The sequence below is a fragment of the Diospyros lotus genome, chromosome 7 (genome assembly GCF_014633365.1).
Source record: "Diospyros lotus cultivar Yz01 chromosome 7, ASM1463336v1, whole genome shotgun sequence".
NCBI lineage: Eukaryota > Viridiplantae > Streptophyta > Magnoliopsida > Ericales > Ebenaceae > Diospyros > Diospyros lotus.
This window is the reverse complement of record NC_068344.1, coordinates 13,636,433-13,663,374: the sequence shown is the minus strand read 5'-3', so window position 1 is coordinate 13,663,374 and position 26,942 is coordinate 13,636,433. Positions and strand designations below refer to the sequence as shown.

The 26,942-nt window shown below is 35.7% G+C and overlaps 2 protein-coding genes across 2 annotated transcripts; both read left to right on the top strand.

Annotated features, from left to right (window-relative positions):
• The first annotated feature begins 12,959 nt into the window (after positions 1–12,959).
• Positions 12,960–21,115, top strand: LOC127806549 (inactive receptor-like serine/threonine-protein kinase At2g40270). The gene is given in 10 exon segments (XM_052343911.1): positions 12,960–13,599; positions 13,714–13,852; positions 17,180–17,251; positions 17,381–17,524; positions 17,611–17,713; positions 17,715–17,764; positions 18,044–18,435; positions 18,957–19,147; positions 19,232–19,364; positions 20,256–21,115. Coding segments are annotated over 10 exon segments (1,965 nt in total). The 5' UTR covers positions 12,960–13,448; the 3' UTR covers positions 20,846–21,115.
• Positions 21,116–23,300: 2,185 nt separating this feature from the next.
• LOC127806784 (non-classical arabinogalactan protein 30-like) lies at positions 23,301–24,237 on the top strand. Its single transcript, XM_052344297.1, has one exon. It carries the CDS (start codon positions 23,447–23,449, stop codon positions 24,065–24,067), a length of 621 nt encoding a protein of 206 aa, XP_052200257.1. The 5' UTR covers positions 23,301–23,446; the 3' UTR covers positions 24,068–24,237.
• The last annotated feature ends 2,705 nt before the right edge of the window (positions 24,238–26,942 follow it).

The following is a 26,942-nucleotide window of genomic DNA, read 5'->3' as shown; positions in this document are numbered from 1 at the left end:
TTACTCACCTAATTCCACATAGGAATTATTTTCAATTTACCAAAATACCCTTTATTGGACTTCACTATCTAAATTACCAAAATGCCCCTCTCATAGGGCACCAATATTCTCAAGGATCTAACACCTTCTCAAGGGTATTTTTGGAAGTTTTCCTACTTCCTTTCTCATTCTCATAACACTAAGATTATTGGGCGTTACAGAAACACCCTAGGTGAATGTTTTTTGAAAACTTATAACACAACAGTAATAGTGCCTAGATGTTAGATTTACATTACATGGGATGTAGGTGAATGACACTCTTGAGTTATTCTTGATATTAATAATAAGGTCATATCTTAATTCATAACTCTCCCTCTCGTCTTTATGTATGAGTCCCTAAACTTTTTGATAGAGGTCCTACTCTCATGGGGTTGAGACTGTGACGTGGATCTCTAGTTCAGGATTTCTTAAAAGTATTCACGGTTCTTTGATTTATCAAAAAGGAAATATGATATATCGATTAGTGGACCAGCACATGTGCTACTACCATTATTAGCATGGGATGTTAATGGGAATAGGGTGGTGAGTCACACGCCACATTGTGTGATATGCATATAGTAGACATATGGGTAGGTATTGGTAGAACATCCGTTGAAAGTGATACCTGCAACAGATCACATGGCTTGGGGATTAATGATCTGCGTTAGCTCTCGATTTTGTATCTGATCCTTGGACTAAAGGTGACATAGTGTCTTATGTACTGGTGCCAGGGGTTTGCCATTGAGCAGAACCATCTGGTGTAAGAGGTGGGGATGCTCATTATGTAGTCTTTATGCAGTGGTGTATGGAGACAGATGTTCACTGATGGGATCCATTAACCTCCATTAGATGGGGGCATACATCCTATGTACTCCATATTGATGGTTGTGGTTGGAAATCCCCTAGCCATGGTGAGCATGAAATTGGAAAGAGTTCCAATGTTAGATTGGATCTGACATGCTACCTATACCACAGACCTCATTGGATCTGTCATAGATACCGAGTTCTTTGAGTTTAATCAGTCCATAACTCTCACTCGGTCAGAATGTTAGTCAATGGAAGGACTATAGTGCACGGTAATCGAAGAGCCTTGATAGGTTCATATGGAGTTAGACTTTGTTACCATTAGGATCATCCTAAGTCCCGGTTAGAGGATACTCAGGATCCTTCAGGATGCTTTGGGGATTTGGAGAAATCTCCTTAGTAGGTCGATGGAATCGATCGACATCAAGGAGTTAACGTGTCTCAATTATTAAATGGTTGTGAACATGAAAAGTCACACACATATCGAGTAATGCAGGAATTAGTGATCCATTGCTTTTATTATGTTCCTCATCATTACAGGATAATGATTTTGGTTGCTATTGTATATGGAAGATTGTTATTGGATAGCAAGGGCCTTAGTGGCATTATTGGATAATGCAAGTGCTATTATTTGTTGATAGCGAGGCCAAAATGCAATAAATAAGAAATGGGAGGAAGTCGGTCAACTTCAATCAACCATATCTTTTAATACAATCGACTAAAGCTGAGCCACATGGTTCTGGTCAAGTTCGGACGACCGAACCATGCAACTCAATTGATCGAACCTGAACTGCTCGGGTTCTAGTCGACTTCGATCAATCAAATTAGGCAGTTCAATTGACCGAACTTGGGTAGCTTGTCTCGGGTTAACTTCGGTCAATCAAATTGTGAACTTCAATTGACTAGAATTCTATCGCGTGGTTTAACACCAGCGTTTGATGCTCTATCGTCCTACATGAAAAGGACAAAATGAGAGACAACATGAGGCATGCAAGGGGTATGAAAATAAGGATTTGGAGATATTCATAATAGAGAATAGGGTTTTAGAGGAGGCCAAGAGATATTCTAGAAGCTACTCCCCTCTCTCTCATTATCTCATTCGTCTTCCTCTTGCTTGCTCCTTCTTCTTCTCCATTATTGTAGCTTTCTCCTTGTTCTTGCTCCAAGAGATAGCAAGTAAAACATCTCTTCTTTTTCTCCCATTTGTACAGGCTATTGGATAGCACAATAGAAACTTGAGGAGGAGCACCCATAAAGCAACAGTTCACCTCCATTGAGAAAGTTCTAGCCTAACTCCATTGGAGGCTTCCGATTGCATCTCGGGTGTGGACTGACTAGGTCCTTCATGAGTGAGAAGACAATTTAGTCACCTGGAGTAGCAGCTTGCTCATGGGAGATCAGACGGATGAAAAGAAGCAGCATCCATCACTTGGATAATCAGCAACAGCATTCTTCAGAAAAGTATATCGAAAAACCCCCTATGGCATGGTTTTTCTTATAAAGCATATGGATGAAGTATATCGAGTCTTGCAATAATTGTTTTCACTTTCGCTTTGCGCTGCTTTGATGTTTGTTTCAATTTTGAAAATATTAAAACTCATAAATCCTTGCATAGATCTACACATAGTTGGTTTCTGGCCTCGGGGACTCCTTTTCTTTCATGCAACACTAGCAACCAAGGAATCAATGGAGCAAATGGGAATAGGGCAAAGGATGGTTTAAATGGCTTTGGAAGATGAAATGAATAGCTTTGGCCAAGAGATAATTCTAAGGCACCAAAACTTCTAGCATTTTTCTTTTTCTTCCATTATATATCCAATCCAAAACCCTAAAATTGTCCAAAACAGCCCAAATCGAACAACGACAAGGTGAAAAAGAGGGGGGGATAAGGGAGAGGTGATGTGAACCCGTGATGAAACGAAACCAAAGAAACCCACAAAAGATTGAAATGAACCCCAAAAAAGCCAAAATCGGATATAAGGCAAACACCTACCTTTATATGTTACTACACAGAGACCACATAGTGCATCTCCCACCATGGTAAGCGGGTGGTTCTTAATAACGGCAAATCTTTGGCACCAACATACAAGACTGTTGGTCCCTTAGGGTATGGCCACTCAAGAGGGAGGTGAATTGAGTGATTAAATTTTTTTTCAATTTTAATAAATATTATTGATTAATGATTTTATTGAAAAATATATATTTGATAAGTATAATAAATTATATTTGAGATTAATAATAAATGTAAGCCACAAGATATAACAAAAATAAATACAATGAGACACAACACACACACCTAGTCCACTCTCCCAAGGTCTAACCACCCTTAGGGTTCCACTAAAATAATTTCACCAAGGTTTCCATACTAGCTCACCTTGGAAATTAGATACACACCTAGATTACAGCGGGTTCTGAGCAACCACTAAACCAAAGTTTTCTTCCTAACTTACTTTGGAAACTAGATTCATCTAGATTTTAATGGTTCTAGGAAACCTATACAATCCACAATAGTAATTTAAATGTTACAAATAATTTGTCCACACTTGAACACAAATAAGCAATTAAGAACAAATTATACAAGGCAATGATATTTAAAAAAATAAATAAATTTATAACCTCAAATGGAGAAGTTCGAATTTATCGTAGAAGACTTGAAGAACTTTTCTTCTCTTGCCTTGTGGCTCTTCGGTGGATGTGCAATAATATTTTGAGTCTCGGATTGCTTAGATGCTTTGCTTGAGAGCTTTTGAGAGCTTTTGGATGCTTTGGATATGCAATGGAAGTATTTGGATCTCAAAAAATGAGTTTGGGGGGTATTTATAGGTATTTTAGCCACTAAAGAAAGGGTTAATATGAAGTTTGAAATTCAAAAAATGTTTAGATTTTCTCAAACAATAAGAAAACATGTCTCACTTTTAATTCAAAATAAATTTACTTTTTGCATGAGAAATCAAGATTTGAAAATTCAAATATAAGCTTTTTAGACATAAATGATTAAAACAAGAAAACATGTCTAAAAGCAATATCCTTTAATTCAAATTAAATTTATTTTTTGTATGAGCAAGAGAAAACATGTCTCAAAGTAATTCTCTTTTAATTCAAAATTTGAAAATTCAAATATAAACTTTTGAGACATAAATGATTAAAACAATAAAATATGTTTAAAAGTAATTCTCTTTTAATTCAAAATAAATTTATTTTTTGCATGAGTAAGAGAAAACATTTATATGATAAAAATATTTTTATTAATCATCAAAACTTAATTAATATGAGCAAGTTAGCTCAACATTCTCCCCCTTTTTTATGATGACTAAAAACATGATTTATGAGGTGATTATTGTGATAAAATATTTTTGAACTCCCCCTTAATTGTATACTATGAGCTCCCCCTTTCAAAAATACTAATAGCATAAATTTTTTTTGGATATAGCTTAATAGATAAAATAATTTTTAAGAGTTTTAAAAAACAAACCTGATTGCCAAATCTGATTACCTTGATTGCACCTACTTGATATCCTATCTCTCAGATATACTATTTCCTCACATATACGAAAAAATATCATTATACATTTTTCTCCCCCATACGAAAATAATATACAATTCACACTCTCATATATACAATCTCTCATCTCATAATATCTTATTTTTCTCCCCCTTTTTGTCTTAATCAAAAAGATATTGTTAACAAAGAAAATAAATATTTAAACAATACAGTCCATGAGAGAAAATTACCAAGAATAATCCACATAAATAATATGATGGATAATAAATAGAAAGTATTGACAATATAGATGTAACGTTAAATATTAAAAACATTATAACATATCCATCATGGAATTTCATGCTAACCATTCCAACCATAGATCTAAGATTACACAACATAGAATATATCTACAAAGAAAACAATCATAGAATAGTCAAGGGGTACAGTAGCATTATAGAATCTACAAAGAAGTAATCTAAGTCACCCATGTTGATAGCTTTGGATTTCGCCAATGCTCAGTGCTGATGATGGTTGTCGAACATGATGGATCCAAGTTCATTGATATCATCTGAGAATGGCCATTAGTTGCTGATAGTTTCGATTGGGTAAGGTTGCGAACTAGGCTCTTGGGAATAAGAAAATGACACATTTTCTTCTTGGATGACTGGGTTTTCAAAATTCCAAGTAGGGTTTAGATCATTCATGAAGAAAGATCCATGGTCATAATATGGATTTGAATTAGTTTCTGGGTGAAACCAATTTTGAACATTGAGAGTGCTTACATAAGAGTTTGCAAATAGTAATTCCTCCAATAAAGCTAGATGAAATTAAAGATCGATGACCTACTGTTGGAGGGAAAAAATGTAGGAGACACAACCATAAATAGGATCTTGAAGCCTAGCTTGAGCTTCATACAAGAGTGTAGCGGCAGCCCCATAACGATCACTTACAGGAAGTTGGGCCAGGAGCTTGGAGGCATTACTGGCACCAAAAACCTTGTGGATAGCTGTAAAATCAGTAGCTCCTTCATGGCAGAAGTAAGGGGTAAAGACGCATGATTGAGTACATTTTCTTCTTAATACTTTGCAAGCACCGCACGGAGAACCAGGTCCTAACATGATCTTTTAGTTTTTTTTTTTTTTTTTTTAAGACTGGGTAGATCTGGGTAGATTTAGCTAGATCTGGGTATTGGGAAGATCTAACCGGATTTAGGTAGATCTGGATAGGTCTAACTGGATATTGGGATTGGGTAGATCTTAATAGATCTAGCTGGATCTGGGTGGCTTTCGGCACAGATTTGGGAGGTGGCAACAGCAGCGACCAACGTAGATTTGGGCGACAGAGCAGTGAGAGGAGAGAGAGGTAGCAAGCGACGAAGCAACAAGAGGCGAGAGTGAGGGCAATGAGCAAATCAATGAAAAGAGAGAAGGGGGAAGCTCACAGGAGGAAAGCAAATAGAAGAACAGACGGATAACTTTGAACAAGGTTGGGTTTCAAAGCAAACAAACGTTAGATCAGCAGAGGGTTAGATACAAGATAAACGAAGAAACAACGAATAACCGAAAAAAAAAAAAAAGACTCACTGTGGATCTGATCGGCGTTGTGGATTCGATTGGTGGCACGATGGCTATTGGCGGAGAAAACAGCAAATGAAGGGATGCTGGAGACAGTGGGGAACGAGGGGACGACAGAAAGGCGACGAGGGCGACGAGAGAGAGATGGGTTTCGGGAGACAAAGAGTAAGAGAAAGAGAGAACATATGGGTTTCGGCGAGGACGACTTCTTCTTTCTTCCATTTTTTTTTTTTCTTTTTAATTACATTGAATTTATTTATTTATTTATTATTTTTATTTTTTTTAAGTATTTTTTTTTAAATAGAAACAAAATTTGCACAAGAAATTTTCTCACTTCTAATATTTTAAGCTACCCAAAGGGATTTATTATCCCTAATTCCCTTCTAATTTATTCTTGAAAATTCATTGTGCTCCAAATATAGAAAAAACTTTTGATTTTGGAACTAATTTCCAATCTTTATTTTTCTTGCACAATATTGATCCAAAATTCATATTCTAAGGCTTGATCCATGCAAGTTGATTCAATCATTAAATATGAAGATCATATTGTAAAACATATAGTCTTTACACCTTGAATTGGTTCTTCGATTATTTTGATTCATAGAATGTTTTCAAATTTGTATTCTTAGGAAGCTCATCTAAATCTCCTTAAATGGATCTATTGTTACCTCATATTCATCTTTATTATTATTATTTATTTCTTTTGGCTCAAAGGATTTATTAAATTTAATATAAATAGATTCTTCCAAAAAGTTTATCCTAAGATTATACATTTTATAAGCCTTACTAGTATTTGAATATCCAAGAAAGATTCCTTGATCACTTTTAGCCTCAAATATTTCTACATTATCCTTTGTGTTCACGATAAAATATTTACATTCAAAGGCTCTAAAATAGGATACGTTAGGCTTTTTGTCATAGTATAATTCAAATGGTGTTTTTCTTGATGACTTGCCTTAAAATAAATCTATTTAAAGTGTAACGAGCGATATTAATCGCTTCAGCCCAAAAATAGATAGACAATCTATTCTTCAAAAGCATAATTCTAGCCATTTCTTAAGGAGTCATGTTTCTCCTTTCAACAACACCATTTTGTTGTGGGGTTCTAGGAGTAGAGAGTTGATAAAGAATCCCATGCTCTTCTCAAAATTCCATAAATAATCTATTCTCAAATTTCCACTATGATCATCATTTCTTAGAGAGACAATTTTATCATTTTGCTCTCTTTGAACTCTTTTAGCTTTCTTCATAAAACTTCATCATTTGAAGTTAAAAGCATAACCCAAGTAATTATAGAGGAATTATCTACAAGAACATAATGTTTTCCACCAAACTTTTAGTTTGCATGGGTCCAAATATGTCTAAGTGTAAAAGTTGTAGATACTTATTGGTTGATATTTTATTCTTAGATTTAGACTCTGGTTTGCTTACTTTAATAGCAAGCATCACAGAAATTTCTTCTCTGATTTTCATTTTAGGAAGCCTGACAACTAGAGCAAAAATTTTCTTGATTAGGTTTGGATTTGCATGATCTAAAATATCTTTTATTTCATAAAAAAAATATTCTCATTATTTACTATTAGGCATTATTTCTAGAAGGTGACATACCTTCTTTCTTTAGGAGTGAGATTTATAGATCTCTCCCACTAGTCATATGCGATGAGTATCCATTATCCATATACAATTTGTTTTCCATTGTGGTCCTCACGCACATTTACATATTTGATAACATCACGTTTTAGGTTTGGACACCCATCTATAGACGGGACCCTTGAATCTTTCTTCATTGGGATCAAATGATTTAATTATTCTTGATGTATGTGGATGAGAAGCAACATTTAAGATTTTATGATCTAACTCATTCATTGTTTATATTACCCCTTTAGGTATCCACATTTGCACTATGTTGTTTCTCTTAGATTGGGGCCACCATCTAGGTTGTTTCCATTATTTCTTAGGTATTTTGTATCTTGGTTTAGGTTTTGAATTTTTTTTTTAAATTAACGTGGCTAAACTTTTTTCTATGGCTTTCTTTTCTACTAATAATTTATTATTTTGAGTTTTTAATTTTTTATTTTCTTCTTCAAGATTAATTAATTGATCTTTTAATTTATCTTCATTTTCTTTCTTAAGTTCTTGTGATTTTTCTTTTAAGTTCTTTATTTCACTCTTTAATTTTTCATTTTTTTCTTTATGATTATTCTTGATTATTTTTACTTCTTTCTTAATAGATATATATTTTATATATAGTTCTTTGTATGCTTTTTGTAATTCTTCTAACTCTAAGTTATCTTCCTCTTCTTCATCCTCTTCTATACCAATAAAACATTTCTCTTCATTTACTCTTAGAGTGTGTTTGATTGCACACATTTACCATGGAAAATATGTAATTATTACACATTTTCTATGGAAAACAATCAAACACTTTTTACTTTTCTATGGAAAAATATGTATGGTACAAGTATTTAAAGTTTCTTTTCATGGAATTCATTTTCCAATGGGGTATAGTGGTTTTGTTTTCTAGGCAACATTACTTAGAATTAAATTCTAGGTAATGCAATCAAACACACATTTAGAGTGTGTTTGATTGCACACATTTATCATGAAAAATATGTAATTATTACACATTTTCTATGGAAAATAATCAAACACTCTTAACTTTTATATGGAAAAATATGTATGGTACAAGTATTTAAAACTTCTTTCCATGAAATTCATTTTCCAAGGGGGTGAGGTGGTTTTTGTTTTCTAGGTAATGCAATCAAACACACCTTTACAATGTGTTTGATTGTATTTAGTTGGAAAAGGAAAATATTTTTCATCTTCCATGGAAAATAAAAACCACCACCCCCTTGGAATCAATTTTCCATAGAAATTAGGTCAAAATATGTTTTAAATGGTTGTATCATGGAATTGAATTCCATGGAAAGTGTTGCGTGTCAAACAACAAGAATGGAATTAAATTTCTTGGATATGACATTTTCCATGGAAATTCCATGCTATCAAACACACCTTTAGAGTCGAGATTTTCTTATCTTTTTTATCCTTCATGTCTTCATTTATTTTTTTTAATATTAATTCATGAGTTATAAATGTTCCTATTAATTCTTCTATTTTTAATTCTTTTAAATTTTTAGCTTAAGAAATAATAGTCCTTAAAGGCTGTCAATCTACTGTTAGAGATCTAAAAATTTTCTTAATTTGATCTTTTTCTGAAATTATTTTTCCTAGCATTTTAAGATTATTTATAATATTTTGAAATCTACCATTCATATCACTAATATTTTCATTTTGAAGTAGTTCAAATTCTTCATATTGTGACATTAAGAGATTAATCTTAGTATTTTTTACTTAATCGATACTTTCATATACTACTTCTAATTTTCTCCAAATTTCATGTGATGTAGAACAATCAGATAATTTTTCATATTCACTAAGATGGATTGAACAAAAAATTATGTATTTAGGTTTATGATCCATTTGGTATTTTTTAATATTTTCTTCGGTCCATTTATCTTCTTTAGTTGAAGTTGTGACAAAACCATCTCTGACTATTTTCCACAAATAATAATCTATTAAAAATAAATATGACTCCATTTTCATTTTCCAATAAACAAAATTTATGCCATCAAATAATGGTGGTCTAGAGGGTGAGGGTCCTTCGGCTATAGCTTGGTTGGTGAATGCGACCATTTAGATCTCTTCTAAGTTAAAGTGTAAAATAAGAGTTTAACTATTTTAGAAACCTGCTCTGATACCAATTATTGGTCTCTTAGGATATGATCACTCAAGATAGGGTGAATTGAATGATTAAATTTTTTCTCAATTTTAATAAATATTCTTGATTAATGATTTTATTGAAAAATACATATTTGATAAATATAATAAATTATATTTGAGATCAATAATAAATGTAAGCCACAAGATATAACAAAAATAAATACAATGAGGCACAACACAATTTATAGTGGTTTTGTGTCTTCACACACACCTAGTCTACTCTCCCAAGGTCTAACCACCCTTGGGGTTCCACTAAAATAATTTCACCAAGGTTTCTACATTAACTCACCCTTAAAACTAGATACACACCTAGATTACAACGGGTTTTAGGCAACCACTATACCAAGGTTTTCTTCCTAACTTACCTTAGAAACTAGATTCACCTAGATTTTAATGGTTCTAGAAAACCTATACAATCCACAATAGTAATTTAAATGTTACAAATAATTTGTCCACACTTGAACACAAATAAGCAATTAAGAACAAATTATACAAGGCAATAATATCTAAATAAATAAATAAATTTATAACCTCAAATAGAGAAGTTCGAATTTGTCATAGAATACTTGAAGAACTTTTCTCCTCTTACCTTGTGACTTTTCGGTGGATGTGCAATAATATTTCGAGAGTCTCGAATTGCTTGGATGATTTGTTTGAGAGCGTTTGAGAGCTTTCGGGTGCTTTGGATATGCAATAGAAGTATTTGGATCTCAAAAAATGTGTTTGGGGGGGTATTTATAGGTATTTTATCCACTAAAGAAATAGTTAATATGAAGTTTAAAATTCAAAAAATGTTTAGGCTTCTCAAACAATAAGAAACTATGTTTCATTTTTAATTCAAAATAAATTTACTTTTTGCATGAGAAATCAAGATTTGAAAATTCAAATATAAACTTTTAAGACATAAATGATCTCATTTAATTCAAAATAAATTTATTTTTTGTATGAGTAAGAGAAAACATATTTAAAAATAATTCAAAATTTAATTCAAAATTTAAAAATTCAAATATAATCTTTTGAGATATAAATGATTAAAACAAGAAAACATATCTAAAAGCAATTCTCTTTTAATTCAAAATAAATTTACTTTTTGCATGAGTAAGAGAAAACATTTATATGATAAAAATATTTTTGTTAATCATCAAAACTTAAATTAATATGAGCAAGTTGGCTCAACAAAGACAACTATGTTGCCTCTAGTCTAAGGACTAGTAATACAATCAAAACTGATGACAAATCATAGATTCTCTTAACCATATTTAGTAGATGTTCAACTAATATCTATTCACATGTTTACTATATCCATCTCATAGATTATAACATGTTATTCACCATCATTTATCATTAGTCTCTCATATTAATCAAAGGTAGTAAACCATGTGTCAATCCACAATTGATTAATCATAGCCATCTTTTGAGAAATCTAAGAACTAGGAATCACTTTAAGAAATCCTTAATCTGAAAGTCTTTGTCACATACTCTTAACACTTAAGAATAAGACTTTCATTAGGAAATCTAATGGCTCGTTCATATATATTGATTGAAGAGGTTTGAATAAAGATATGACCTTAAAATATGAAAACATATTCTATTATATTTTCAAAATTTACATCATTAGTCCCATAATACAATTGCTAGATGTCATCTAAATCCAACATTAAGGGCACTGACACTAACAGGGTATCATCCGAGTAGGTTCGAAGAGTTTTCGTAACCACTGGGTGACTTGGGACTGAGAGACTCTAGGTGAGCCCTAGGCCTTGACGTGCAAAGGATTGACTGGATATATGTGCGGCTGCTCGAGAAGGTTATCCGCAGATACTTGTATAGGAAATACTTGTGGCACGGAGCAAGGTGCAACATGAAGTCACATGGGAGCGGCGAGGGCTACGTGAGGTGCCGCATGGCATGGTTGGCGTGCAGGTAGGAGTAGCATAGGCCGCATATGGTGCGCTGGGGCGCTTGTAGGGCCACGCATAGCCGTTCATAACTGCGTGTGGTGTACGTGGGTGCAACATGGCTAAGTCTGTGGGGGACTCTTCAGGGCCAGGTCACCTGATAACTCAGATGTGTCTTTAGGTAACCTGAATGGGTCTCTAAGACTTGGGAGAGTCTTGGGGCCAGATGGGTCTTCGGGGCCAGATGGGTCTTCGGGACTAGAAGGGTCTTCAGGGCCCCATATGGGTCTGCAAGGCCACGCATGGCCAAGGCTAGCGCTAAAAGGCACTGGGTGTCTGGGAGAGGGAATCTCTTGGATGTCTGGAAGACATGTGCATTGGCTGGAACACATAGGGCCAAGAAAGGCCACATATGGCGCGACCAGCCCTTTTATAAGGCTATGCCTTGCCTTTTCTCTCTCCTCTTATGTATGATATATTTTGATATATTTGGCTCTTTCACTTGGGTTCGAAGGAAAATATCCAAGCCAATGAACGTTCAACCACGATCACACTTTTCGAGGCCTACGAGCACACTTCCTAATAACTATGGCATGCTTCCCAATGAATTTTTCGGGAGAAACTATCCCAAAGGCTATGCCGTAACAAGTGTTGATTTATTACTCGATTAAAAAATACAGTTACTCAACTATTGTATTCGATTAACATTTTGATTAATTGATTAAGGTTATTCCGTTACATACTCGACTAATACAAACATATAATCGATTAATGCAAATTTTACTTAATTAAAATAATAAATTAGTCAATTAACTTTCTTCTTACTCAACTAAGACAATGCTTACTCGATTGAGTCTTTAGAGTTTAGTTTTACTCGATAGATTCATTAAAGTTTTATATTTAATTTTCATCATCAAAATATTATAAAATTAAACTCAACAATTATAATTTAAAAATAAAAGAAATAAAAAAGAAGCCGTGTCATAGTCCATATCACATTCTTTTCTATTCATCCTGTTAGTCAAATCATCATTTGATTTTAAAAAGTTAATTGTAAAAATTAAAAACTTTTTTATGAAATCGTAACAAATTTAAAAATTTGATTAATTAATTACAAAAACCCAAAGTTTATATTAAATTATCCGGCAAAAAAATATGACAAACATTAGGAGGTAGGGTATAAAAAAGAAAAGAGAAAAGTGTCATAGAAGGTGGAATATAAAAATAAAGCGAAAAGAGATTTTAGGGTCATAGTCAAATATTAAACAAAAAAAAAAAAAAGAAACATGTAATAACGTAATTCAAAAGAAAGAGAAAAAAGAAAAATAGAATTGAGAAGGGTGAGATGGAAAATAGAAATGGATGGATGGATGGAGGATAACAAGATAAAAGCACGCAGCAGCAGCAGTAGCTGACTTGTCAAATTGTGATGCTTTCTTTCTTGACTCCGCCCGCCATCTCTTCTGCTTCTTCTTCCTGCTCGCCGGCACACCATCCAATCCATCCAGCCATGAGCCAGCCATCCATCACATCATCACTACTCGCCCGCTGCTCTCACGTTCCGTTCTGCAACTTCTGTTTTGTTTTGAATTAAACTCAACAAAAAAGAACAGTCAGGTTGGCTCTTCTGCCTTTGGGCTGCTGGGCTTTGCTTTTCATTTTCAAAGTCAAAAACACAGCTTCTCCTTCTTCACGCGTTTTATTAACAACTCTTCTTCCGCCTCCATAATCCGTATTGCATTACTATTGCTGTTATTGTATTCTGCTCTCTCTCTCTCTCTCTCTCTCTCTCTCTCTCTCTACAACGTACAATCAAATACTCGTTTTTGCTCGAGTTAATACGCCTTCTTCTTCTGAGTCAACTTGCTGGCTCCTGATCCAACTCCGTAAATGAAGATGTTGATGGTGATTATGCACATCTTCAGATTCAGACCATCCCCCCATCGTCCCCGTATGCTGCTGATGTTGACGATGCTAATTTGTTTGCTCTCTCAGAATTCCAATTTCTATTGTGCTTGTGCTTGCTCTCTCAACGATGAAGGTACGCCCCGCCCCTGCCAGGGTTTAGACGGTATATTTTTATTAGTTGCTTGAAAAAGATTTCTTTTGCTTTCTTCTCAAGACAGGATTTCGTTGTTTCTGCCTGCCTCTACAGGTTTGGCGTTGCTCAGATTTAGGGACGGAGTGGTCAGTGATCCATTTGGAGCTTTTTCAAATTGGAACGATGATTTCGGAGTAATCGATCCGTGTTCGTGGTTCGGGGTGGAGTGTTCGGATGGACATGTTGTTGCTCTGTAAGTCATTCTATTTTAAAATTACTCCAATTCGCTTAATTTTACATCTTCGTGTGCTTCTTATTATTAGATGTTACTGTTAACTTGAGAATTGAAGGGGCAAAATCAACTATAAGAAAATATTAAACATGATGCATGAGGTCCATTCATTTGGGATCAGAGTTGAATCTTTAATTGTGTTGTATCGATCTTCTGAAGACTATGGATTAGTTGTTACAGTAAGTACATGGAATATTTGGGGTCTGTAAGAATTTATTTTTAGGTGCAAGATGCAACATTTTTTTTTTTTTTGTAAAGTAAGAAATTGGGGAAGGGGGAAGGTGAGCCCACAGAGCGATTGCAGTGGGAGCTGAATAGAGTCCATGTGGACAAAAAGGGTTGGCGCACTGACTTCTCACGCCCAGGCAATTGCTTACTGGGAGGAGAGTGAAGCCCTAAATGCCACATCAATCCCTCTCCAGCATCAATGTGGGGCTCGCAAACTCAAAGGCCACCATTTTTTTTTTTTTTTTGGGCGAAGTAAGAAATTGAAGAAAAGGGAAAGTGAGGCCACGGAGCAGTTGGCGGGGGGGCTTAATAGAGGCCATGTGGATAGATGCAACATTCATTGAGCAAATATCATGCTTCAAGAACAGAAAAAATAATTTAAGCGGCAAAGCAAAGGTAAGATTGTGTAAAGAAAAAATATAAGATGCAAAGCAAGGGTAAAATTTTATATAAAGACAATCTATCTTGAACTTAAAGATATTTGTAAAGAACTGAAAGGGGTAAATACACTATCTGATTTGATGTGGACAAACAGAGATGATGCTAAGGACGCTGTGTTTGATCCAGACAGACATAATATACAGAATCTTATATTTTAATTTGAATTCGAATCCTAAACCTTGTCACTTTTTCCCAGATAGGTTCTAAAGAACATTACCAAAAGAAATTGTTGCATCAGTCTATAACCTTCTGTGATTATGATGATGATCATCATCATTCTCAAATGTATCTAGCCAAGCCAAAGTGTTTACTGTCAATGTTCATATGGAATTGTGATCTTGAATTCTACTATTCGGTATCTTGATGTTTTACTTTTAGTCTTTTAGTTGTCCTTTTTTATTTCTTCTCGACCATACTATGATCCATTATTTCTAGGCATAAAATGCTTTTGTCGTTATTGTATCAAATGTATGTAAAACCAATGGATATTAGCTGCTGGACTGTTTCAATTTTTTAGGTGTCCATACACCATTTTATTATAAAATTGTTTTTAAATTTTACGGCATACATTTGAATTGTAGCTTTCATTGTTACCATAGGTGGTTCAGTGTCTTAAGGAGCAGCGTTGTAATATTTTTTCAAATAAATTTTACAGCGGTTTACCCTTTAGGTATGGAAATTTCAGTTTTGGACCTCCTAGTTGTTTATATACAAATTATTAAAGACATGTATCATGGAATAGAAATGTATGTTAAAACTTGTATATTGATATTTTTTTCAATTAACATTGGATACATCAAGGATATGCACTCCATTTCTTTGCTCTAGTGATGGATGGACTTGCTAAGCGTATCGAAGAAGAGGTGTCTTGGTGTATGTTATTTGCAAGTGATATTATCTTAGTGAATGAAACAAAAGAAGACATGAATGCTAAGTTTGAAATATGAAGGAATAGCTTAGAATTTAAAGGTTTTTAGTTGAGGGTATAAAAAAAAAAATGAATATGTGGATTGTAAGTTTAATAAAAAAAAAAAGTATAAATGGTGAGACTTGGATCAAGTCCTTCCAAGTAAAGATCAGTTTAAATATCTTGGATTAATTGTCCAAAAAAGACTTGGATAGTATTGAGGATCTTACTCACTCTGTAAGGCAACAGGATGATTAAATTTGAGAAATGCTTCTGACATTTTATGTGATTGTAAAATCTCTTTAAAATTAAAAGGACAACTTGTTATGTGGACCTAACTTTTATGATTTGTTTTTATTTTTTTATTTTCTGTCTATTTCAGTTATGTTCCAGTTGTGTAACCTTAGCCTATCATGTATGCTATAAACATGGAGGCAGCTGCAATCAATTATGTTCAGTTGTGTGCCTATCATGTATGATGTAAACATGGAGGCAGTTGTCTTTGTAATGAATATTTAAAATAATGAAGCAGGAAAGAAACCTAAGCAGTATATTTCCTCAAATACAAAGTTCCTGAGATCGAAGGGTTCTCTCCAATGAGCCCTTGTTCCACTGTTTGCAATAGGTCATAAAGGAAGGAAAACCAGTAAATTTAAGCCTACCCTAAACTCACACTTTGATTCACAGTAAATCGACCCATAACTAGATCTCAAACTCAGGGCCATATCAACTTGGTATCATAGCAGGGAGTTATGGGGGAGTCATGTAGTTTACAGCAGCAATTTGAAGCCTTCAAAGTTATGTATCAGGAAGATTGAGCATGGTATATAGGAGAAAGGGAGACAGATTGAACTGCAGAAGAGGCAAAAACAGCGAGAACTCTCTGCGCAATTCAACAATTTGGCTCATGAAGTGGCAGTGACTAGAACTGAAGGGCAAGAAACTGGAACTGGAAGTGTTAATGGAGGCCAAAGGGACCAATGTGTTGGGGAAGGAAATCTGAAAATGGGTAACTATGTTCTATGCTACTCTAATGAGCCCTTGTTCCTGAGGTCAAAGGGTTCTCTTTAATGAGCCCTTGTCCCACCTTATACAATAGGTCATGAGAGAAGGAAAACCAGTAGGCTTAAGCTTACCACAAACACACACTTTGATTTCACAGTAAATTGATCCATAACTCGATCTCAAACTCAGGGCCGTATCACAATTTTACTGGATAATTATAAGACCAGCTCTGTTGTATGACATTGAATATTGGGTTCTAAATCAACAGGTGCAAAACATAAGTAATTGAGAAGAGAATGTTATAATGGATGGGTTGCCATATAAAAAACGGTAGAATTAGAAATAATGTTATCCAGAATAAGGTCAAAGTGGCTCCTATTGAGAATAAGATTTTTGAGACAATTAATGGTTTGATCATGTTAGAAGAAGACCAATAGATGTTCCTATGAGAAAAGTTGATGGACTTCAGTAAATTTGAAGTGAAAAAGAGGTAGGGAAGACCACAAGAAAAACTTAGAGAAAAATTCTTAAGCATGATATGAGTTATAACGATGTTACAGAGGACATATTGCCACATATAGAGATGATTAGCAACGTTGAATCTATGTATCCAACCCCACATAGTAGAACTAAGGTTTGGTATGTGGTTATTTGTTGGAGGTGACTGGGGATTATGACTTCTATTCTATGATTTATACAATCTGCAGGAACTTGAAAGATCTCTGTCTTGGAGGAACACTGGCACCTGATCTCGGAAACCTGGTACACATAAAGGCTATGTAAGTACAATAGATTGTTATCTAGTAACCAATAGTCTGTCTTATGGTCTTTGCTTCATCATAAGACCATGTGACCCTATATCTTTCTCTGGGTCTTACTAGCTATGTTTTCCTCTGCTCTCCTTGCAGCATCTTGCGCAACAACTCCTTCTATGGACTCATTCCAAAAGAAATAGGAGAGCTAAAGGCATTGGAAGTGTTAGATTTGGGGTACAACAACTTTAGTGGACCATTACCACATGATATCAGCAATAATTTGTCACGGGCAATCCTGTATGCTGAAATTGACATGTAAATTAGTTCATGGAGGACAATCTTTCTATCTGGCCATGTTGACTTATTTTCTGACTGTGCTACAGGCTAATGGACAACAATGACCTTTTTGGTAGCATATCCCCTGAAATTCATGAGCTTAAAATGATTTCTGAAGTTCACGTCAACGAAAACCAGCTTTCTAGTGCAGGCGGAAAGATCATCTTGCAAAGACAGATTCATCTCATGGTACGGCTGTGTGTAAGGTCCTAGAAGGAAAATTTTGACTGGCATGTGGTATATATATTTTTTTCTGCAAATCATGTGGTATATTTTTGTGGCACGGTATATTTATTACAACTCCATATTCCGTAGCTTTTTCCTTGTGCACAGAGGGAGTTAGATATTCTTTTTCTTTCTCTTGCTACTCTCATAAGGAGCTGTGATCTCGTTCATATATATATATATATAGGGTCTGTTATAAAATTAATATAGCCTTCATGACAAGAACTTCTATGTTTCCAGGAACATTGTTGAAAGAGCAGATGCAGCTCGTCGGAGACTGCTACGAGAGCCAATGCCACAAAAAAAGAAATCAGGACCTTCATCTCCGTCACCGTCACCATCACCATCACCATCCCCATCTCCTGCACCCTCCCCATCTCCTGCACCCTCTACTGTATCCAATCCAGAGCCTTCTCCAACCCCTGCTGGCTCTGTTCCAATGCCTTCAGCTGCAGAAAGCCCCAGCATGGCAGGCCAAGGTTCCAGCAAGCATCATCGAGCACTAATATTGTCTGCAGCCATAGGGGGTCCTATTTTGCTTTTTGTTTTGGTAATTGTTATATTGTTCACTCAAGCCAACAAGATGGCTTCTGTCAGACCCTGGGCCACTGGACTAAGTGGACAACTGCAGAAAGCATTTGTAACTGGTAAGTCTCTTCTCATAAGAGCAAACCTCTGTTGTGTTCTTATCCTCTAAAAGATGTGTCCAGGGAAAAGCCTGTTGGTAATGGTGGACCCCCTGAGATTAATCCTGACTTAAAATGAGGAAATGAGGACTTTTAATATTTTGTTTATGCATTTATTTAATATGAGTGCAACGCATTGTCTATGGTACTGGAATGGCCATATTCTCTTGTTCCATTTATTTTGGGGTAGCAAAGAAAAGTTTTCTGTGTGCCTCAACTTATCTAGTTGTTTTCCTACTACAAATGTTTGTCCTCACAAGCTATGTATATAAACACACATCTTGATGGAGATTGGCTGTGATTTTTTTTTTCCTTCTTTTGGCCGTGGGAGAATCCTTCCCCTGCTACACCATGCTGAAGCTTATATAGGCATGCTATTGCCCCTGTATTCCTGTTCCGATATATGAAGTTTCAATGTGATAACAATATTCATTTTAGTTATTATAGTCATATGGATGCATGATATCTATCTCTCTTCCCAGGTGTGCCAAAGCTCAAGAGATCAGAGCTAGAGGCAGCTTGTGAAGATTTCAGCAATGTGATCAGTTCTTCATCAATCGGAACAGTGTACAAGGGAACATTGTCTAACAGAGTTGAGATAGCTGTTACTTCAGTTGCAACAGTCTCAGCTAAGGATTGGTCAAATAATTTAGAGGCCCTGTTCAGGAACAAGGTAGATTAAAATTAACTGCACTAACACAATGTTGTTTATATTTAGTTGTACATTACCTGACTCTTGATTTAGTAATGGTTTCAGATTGACACATTATCAAAATTGAACCACAAGAATTTTGTGAATCTTCTGGGGTACTGTGAGGAAGATGAGCCTTTCACTAGGATGTTGGTTTTCGAATATGCACCAAATGGAACTCTCTTTGAGCATTTACATGGTAAGCATCCAACTGCTGTTACTTCTTTGTGGAAATATTTTTGGTCACTGGTTGGTTACCCAGTGCTTTTCTGGTTATAGATGTAGACTGATACTAACCTAAAGAAAATAGTTGAACATGTATTATATGGGCAAGGTTTCATGATTTACTGTGTTAGTGTTTCCAAGAAAGCCCCAGATTGAAACTTGAAGTTGAAAATCTTAATCATACTCTTTACAGAAAATACATAAGATTTATTTACTTTTATGGTTAATATTAAATGTTTATATTGACCTATTTGGTACCAAACGGCTTTAGATAATAAATTGAGTTTGACTAATTCATATCACTGCTAAATGGCTTGAATCTTCTTTGGCAAATTCAGGCATGACCAAGGGTGGTGCTGAACTCTTTGCTAATTCCTTTAACTGTAAAAGTTCTGATTGTATATAAGACAAAACTTGATTAAGGTATTCAATGAAACAGATGGATTTCATTTGACTTCATTCCATTTAAGCATTCCCTAAGAGATTTTTCTACATTTTTGCTTAAATTTCAATATACTGTCAACTAGGTGGACGGGAGAATCTTTCAGGGCTTGTAATGCTCTGATGAGCTCGTGCAAACCAGCAAGGACAAGAATAATACCAGGCTTCGACTTGTGATTGGAAATCTTCCAATTTGATAATAGACAATTAGGAAATGTAGTTAGGGGAAGTAGTTTAGCTAGGTTAATTAGTTGAAGATGCAAAACTGGAGCATTTCTTCCTTTTTGTGGGAGTTGGCCATGCTTGGGAATAATAACAACCAATTTCTGTTCCTTGTTCCCTCTATGTTGATTGCATTAATTTCTATGGAGGTGATGCATAATATCATCTTCTAACAGTGTGCGTTTGTTCCTTCCTCCTGCAGTAAAAGAAGCGGAACACTTGGACTGGGGGATGCGGATGAGGATTATGATGGGCATGGCATACTGCCTCGAGCACATGCACCAACTCACACCCCCAATTACCCACAAAAACCTGAATTCTTCTGCTGTCAATCTCACGGAAGATTATGCAGCCAAAGTCTCAGATTTTGGCTTCACAAGTGAAGTCCCTGCTGCAGTTGTTGATCATCATGAGATGGAAACAACAAACACACAGAGTAACGTCTACAGCTTTGGTGTAGTATTGTTCGAGATGATAACAGGCAGGCTTCCTTACTCGGCGTGGGGCAGTAGCTCGCTTGAGGATTGGGCATCAGACTATTTGAGAGGGGAACAACCCTTGAGGGAAATGGTGGATCCGACATTGAAGTCGTTCCAGGTTGAGCATCTTGAGAAGATTGGTGAAGTGATTGTATCTTGTGTGCATCCAGACCCGAGACGGAGACCGGATATGAGACAAGTCACGGAACGATTGAGAGAGATAACAGGAATGGGGCCTGATGGAGCAATCCCTAAACTGTCTCCTGTTTGGTGGGCTGAACTCGAGATTCAGTCAACAGAAGCGATGATCTGAAGGAGAGGAAAGGATGATGATGAAGGAGGAGAAGAAGAAGAAGAAGTTGAGACTGCAACAATTAGTTAACTGTAATGAGGCAGCGTGTATCTGCTCTTCTAGTTCAGGGAATACATACTCATGCTACTTGTTGTACATAAGAGAAGCAAATAGGTGAAGCTAAAGCTTGTCCAAAAACACCGAAACATGGGGCTTAATTTAAAAAGACAGATATACAGCGAATACGGACAGTTGTGAACCAAATGCAAGTGGTGTTTCGTTTGTTGAAAAGTTGCATTATTGCATGCTAAAATCACTTACTTTTCCTTCATTCGCTTTTTCCAGTTTGAATGTATCTGATGCACAGAGGTTGACAGACTGGCTGATTTAAGAGGCTTTCTGCGCATTGCATACATTCCATTCCATAACAAGGAAAAGATGACATTCAATATTTTTCTATATTAATATTTTGGATTCAGATATTAATAATATTTATTATTTTAAACATGATTAGACTAAAGTAAATTGTGAAATTTGTATGGAGAATTAAAGTAAAAAACTTGGTCAAATAAATGTACCGACGATGACAGACAGGAGCCCAAGCCCAGAGTGAGGAGATTAGCTGGCGGCACCTCTTCCCGCCCCTTGCAATTGCAGCTGCCAAATTTTTGGACTAGATTGCACGAGAATATAAATAAAAAATGTTTTTGACATAAAATAGAAATAGGAAATGATATTTTTTTTAAAAAAATAAGAAATAAAAAGGTAAAGTATAGTGTAAATTAAAAAATATAGAGATTTTTTTTGTAAATATAATTTTTAATATAAAAATTATATGTAATATTTATTTAAGAAATTTAAGTAAAAATATAGTATATTAAAATTAAAGTACAGTTTTATTTTAATAATACATGTAGCAATTAATATTATGAGAAATGTTAATTAATTTTTACATAATATTTTGTGTATAATTATTATATATATTATTAAAGAATTAATTAATTATTAAAAAATATGTGATGGAATTGAAAAAAAGAAAAGAAAAGAAAAAGCAATTGAGAAGATGGGCTGTGCAGGCACATGATTGCGCCTGCAAAGTGAAATTGAAATTGGGGGAGAAATGTTCTCCCATATATCAATATATAATATTATGATATATTAATAATATGAAAAAGGTAGAAGCGACGACTCCTCTCTCCTTTGGCTGATTTCTTGTGCCTTCCGTATTCTTTCTCCTTTATTTTGTTCGTCCAAAACACACGAGAGTCTCACCTTTCAGATTAATTTCTATTTCTCTCTCTCTCACGTGTGTAGCCCAACAGTTGAGACTATATATATATTGATCTTAAGAGTTTTGAATTTTAGCCGCTATGTAGTCGATCATAAATTTCGTGTTCAATTCTCATTATTGGGTATTTGATCCCAAGATATATATATGATATATTTAAATTAAGAGAGATAGTGGAAGGAGATGAAGTGTGTCATGCAACTTGTTCTTTTCCTTGCATTTTGTTACCGTCCGATTATGCATATATATGCAATATATAATATATTTTACATCTTCTATTTTTTTTCTGTCCATCCAACAACATAATAATCTTCTTTTCTTTCTCCATTAATCTCTCTCTCTCTAGGCCTCTCCCCCCACGCATGTGTATATATATATATATATATATATATGAACAGCAATAAACAATGACGATCAAAAATGAAGGAACAACGAGAGAACAACAAGTTCGGATGCATGACAAGGAAGACTGAATATTAGAATTTATCAATCATCGAAAATACGTTTCTTACTAAAAGCAATTTTAGTAAATTTTTTTTGTAATTTATGAAACGCGCCAAGACACTTTACAAATTATAGAAATAACTTGAAAAGTGTTTCAGGTCATCTTTGTCTTTTTAAAAATAGGAAACGGTTGAAAATATTGAAACGACGTCTCCAAACTATTTCAGAGCTTTCGGAGTGTGACCAGAATTGGGGAGGTTATTTTTGTCATTTGGAGGGGGTTGTTATGTGCGGGGCCGGTTTTGTTAAGTCACCCATCCAACAACAGGAGGAGAAAAAATATTCAATGCAAAACGGCGATACGACACCAAACTACGGTCCATGCAAAATCCAAACGTGGGTGGGCAGTATCACCCAGCCGACCAACATGTGCGTTGAATAACAATAGAAAACAAGAACAGTGTTCCCAATTCCCAATTCCTTATATTCCTAGATGATCCAAGCCAAGTCAACAACCAGCCTAACCTAGCCTAGCCCAGCCCAACCCAACCCAACCCAACCAAATGTTGAAAATTTAAGAATATCCATCATTCATTATGTTAGTTGAAGAGAAGGTGGGCTTCACGTACGCACGCGCAGGAGCAGCAGCAGCTTAAATAGTTGCCTCCACGTCAACAATTCCTATTCTCTCATATCATATCATATTCATATATCCATCCATCTTATGATCTATCCTCCAACAGCAGCAGCAGAATATTTATTATTATATAATACAATTTTTGTTATAAATACCTACCAAGTTCTCTGCAAGAATCCATCAACTCCTCATCTCTCTCCCACGTAGACAGACAGCCTGATCTGATTGATAATAATCTACTCTCCGTAGACAGATGGCAAGCAGCAGCAGCCAGCAGCAGCAGAAGATGATGATGATCAAGAAGCTGCTCATTGTCTGTCTGCTCCTCTTCCCGTTGGTCGTAGCAGCAGCCGGAGAAGAAGGATACAAGGAAGAACATAATGCGCCCCCAAAGACCACTAACAAGAAGAGGAAGAATGTAATTAGAAATGCAGTAAATGTAGTTGTGGAAGGCGTGGTGTATTGCCAGAGCTGCGAGCGCTACGGTACCTGGTCTCTGTCTGGAGCTCATCCCATCCCTGCTGCTACCATCAGTGTGATCTGCAAAGACTACAGAAACCGGGTTAGCTACTACAAGGCTTTCAAAACCGATCAAAATGGTTATTTCTATGCTCTACTCCAAGGCTTCAAGATGTCCCCTTCCTATTCCTTGCTAGATCACCCCCTCACTTCCTGCAAAGTCAAACTCGTTTCGTCCCCCCTCCAAACCTGCAACCTCCTTTCCAATCTCAACTATGGGATCAACGGTTCCCCGCTGCGCTATGAGAGCAAGAAATTTATTGCCAGAAATAATTACAATGCCGTCGTCGTCTATTCTGCAGGTCCCTTGGCGTTCCGCCCAGCTCACTGCACTCCCACCACCACTCTCCCCTGAAGATCTAATTGCATAAGCATATGCATGCATTTTCTTGTTTTTTTACTTTCTGGGCTGTAACGCCATAATTCATCTTCACTGTTGCCCATCCGTATGGCTCTTCATGAGTTTGATGCTTCATTTGTTGTCTACTCAGTTGTTCGGGAAGAGATTGATAATTATTCATTTAACCCAAGATCTGCAAATGCTTAATTCATTTTCTTTAAATGTGTAAGGTAAAATTTGATAAATAACCTTTAATCAATAGTGATGTGTCATGAGAAAAACTACCAAAAGAAAATTATTAAGAAATTAGAAATAAAAAAGACAAATCAACCCATAAAATCAGTCCAACCCAGAAAAGTCAGCCCAGGCTTGGAAGCTAGTTGCAGCAGACAGCTACAGTGGGCAGCGACAGAGGCGAACAGCTGCGGCAGGGGCCGTGATAGATGGCTAAGGCGACAACGACAAGGCAGACTAACGGGGCTGCGACGACTGCCTGGGGGAGACAACCCCTGGCCCCTGGGGTGACGGCAACCCACGGGGGTGATGGCGGGTGCGCGGATGTGTGGCAAAGGCGAACTGCTGTGGCGATGTCAAGACGGCCTGCGGGGGCGATGGCTGGGCGAGGTTGCATCGACGCAAAGATGGCCTGCGAGGGTGATGGCCACGCGTGGATGCACAGTAAGGCCCCGCGGCTCTAGCAACGGCCTAAGGGGAGGCTGTGACAGCGATGGTGGTACGTGAAATGAAATGCCAACATTTGGTGATTCATGCAAGGGTTTTAGCTTCTTTACAAAACTTTTTTAAAACACCATTAAAATGGCAGCGGAAGAAAAACAATATCACTTTGCAAGACCTGGTATCTAACAAGCATATGCAATAAAAACTGAACCATCCATAGGACGTTTAGAGATTATACATCATTGGATGATTCTGATGTTGATGAGATGCGATGTTGAAATACAGCTGAGGCAGCTCCCGTCCTCATTGTAGGCTCTCGAGATAGCTCCTTGAACAATCACCAACTACTCTGAATCTGTTTTCTGGGATGACTAGTCCACCCTCGCTTTCACGAGGGACCAAGTCAATCCATGCTCTAAGCAATGGAAGAACCTTACAAGAAGTTTATGTGCTAGCCAAGCTTCTTTGTAGGTGATGGGTGCTGTAATTTGGGTTTAGAAGAAACAAAGGCCCAAATCCAATAGTCTCACTGTTGGAATGGGTTGTTAGTATAGCAACTAGTATAAGAAGGGAGCAAGGACAAAGGGATTTGGTTTTCTAGAAGGAGAAGAAGGCTATCAACTGAGAGAACTTTGGTTGCAAAAATGACCAGCAAGCTTATAAGCCTCTTTTTCTCTTCCTTTAAATACTCAAAACCCTAGACCCTCACACATCTTCCAAATCAGACAAAATCGACTAGGAGAGAGAAAGGAAAAAAGGGAGAGGCATGCCATTTACATGCAATCCTTTCCTTTGTCCTCGCTTTTTCGGTTACAAAAAATGACAAGAGAAACGTTCCTGAACTCGACCTTCGTTGTAAGAAACGGTCGACAACTTTCGAGCAACCAGTCGATCAAATTACACTGAATTAGCAAGGACTGGTCAACTGATTTTGAATTAGTTGATCGATTTGGGATGACGCACTTAGAATTGGTCAACCGCCTTTATTCCCTCATCTCAACTTTCTATAAATTGCATCTAGGCCTTCCGTTAACTCTTAATATCCTTTTCATTATCTCATAATGAAACCAAGACCCCCGTTAACTCTTAACGACATGCCTGTTAAGCTCTTAATAATTTCTCTTTTTAATTAAACCCATTCCTTTAACTCTTAATGGCATCATCATTAACTCTTAATGATGATTAATAATTAATTACATTATTGCATCACTAATCCACCACTATACTTATATATGCGTGTGACCTTTTACGTTCAACACTGAGTAACAATTGGGACACATTAACAACTTTTACATTGGTCAAACACTTTTATCTACAATGAGGATCTCTCCATCTCCTTGACGTACCGTGAGAGATCTTGAGTAATAACTAATATTATGTTAGAACGATCCTATCAGTAATGAAGTCAAATTTCAAGTGAGCCTATTAGGGCTTTCGATTATCGTCCTAATTAAGTGAGAGTCATAGACTGATCAAATTCACATAACTCGATAGCTATGCTAAGATCTAGCATGGTGTGATTAAGATGACATTTCAAAACTATTTCCAACATTGGAGACTCTTTCCAATCATGTGTACACTGACCAGGGGTTTAAATAATCACAAGCCATAATTGATCACATAGGATGTCTGCCTCACGCCGAAGGTCAATGGATCCCATTAGCAATTACCTACCTCCATACGTTGCTATTATTACAAGAAAACAACAATTTAAAGACGGATTGAGACTGATTTTTTTCGTCTCAAATTTGAGACAAAGTTTTGAGACGGAAAAAAACTTATCTCTAATTTAAGACAGATTTTGAGATGGAAAAAAATCCGTCTCAAATTAAAGACGGATTTTAATCCGTCTCTAATTAGGAAATGATTAATTTTCGTTTCAAAATCCATCTTAAATTAGAGATAGATTTTGAGATAGACTTAATCCGTCTCAAATTAAAAATATATAAAAAAATATGTTAAGTGACAAAATAAAAAAAAACTAAAAAACTCCAAAATATATAACAAATTTAATATATATATATATATTAAGATTAACAATATATTAAGTTAACAAAATTAAATATAAATAAAAAAATAAATAATTGATATAAATATATTAAGTTAAAATGAACCCAAAATATTAATTTATATTTATGTGTATAAAAAAATAAAAAATATATGAACTATGCAATAGTTAACTATCGGTAATATTTATTAAATGTAAAAAAAA

Bases quoted from the DNA above. Each gene is read 5' to 3' on its own strand.
- LOC127806784 (XM_052344297.1), top strand. From the start codon at position 23,447: ATGGCAAGCAGCAGCAGCCAGCAGCAGCAGAAGATGATGATGATCAAG.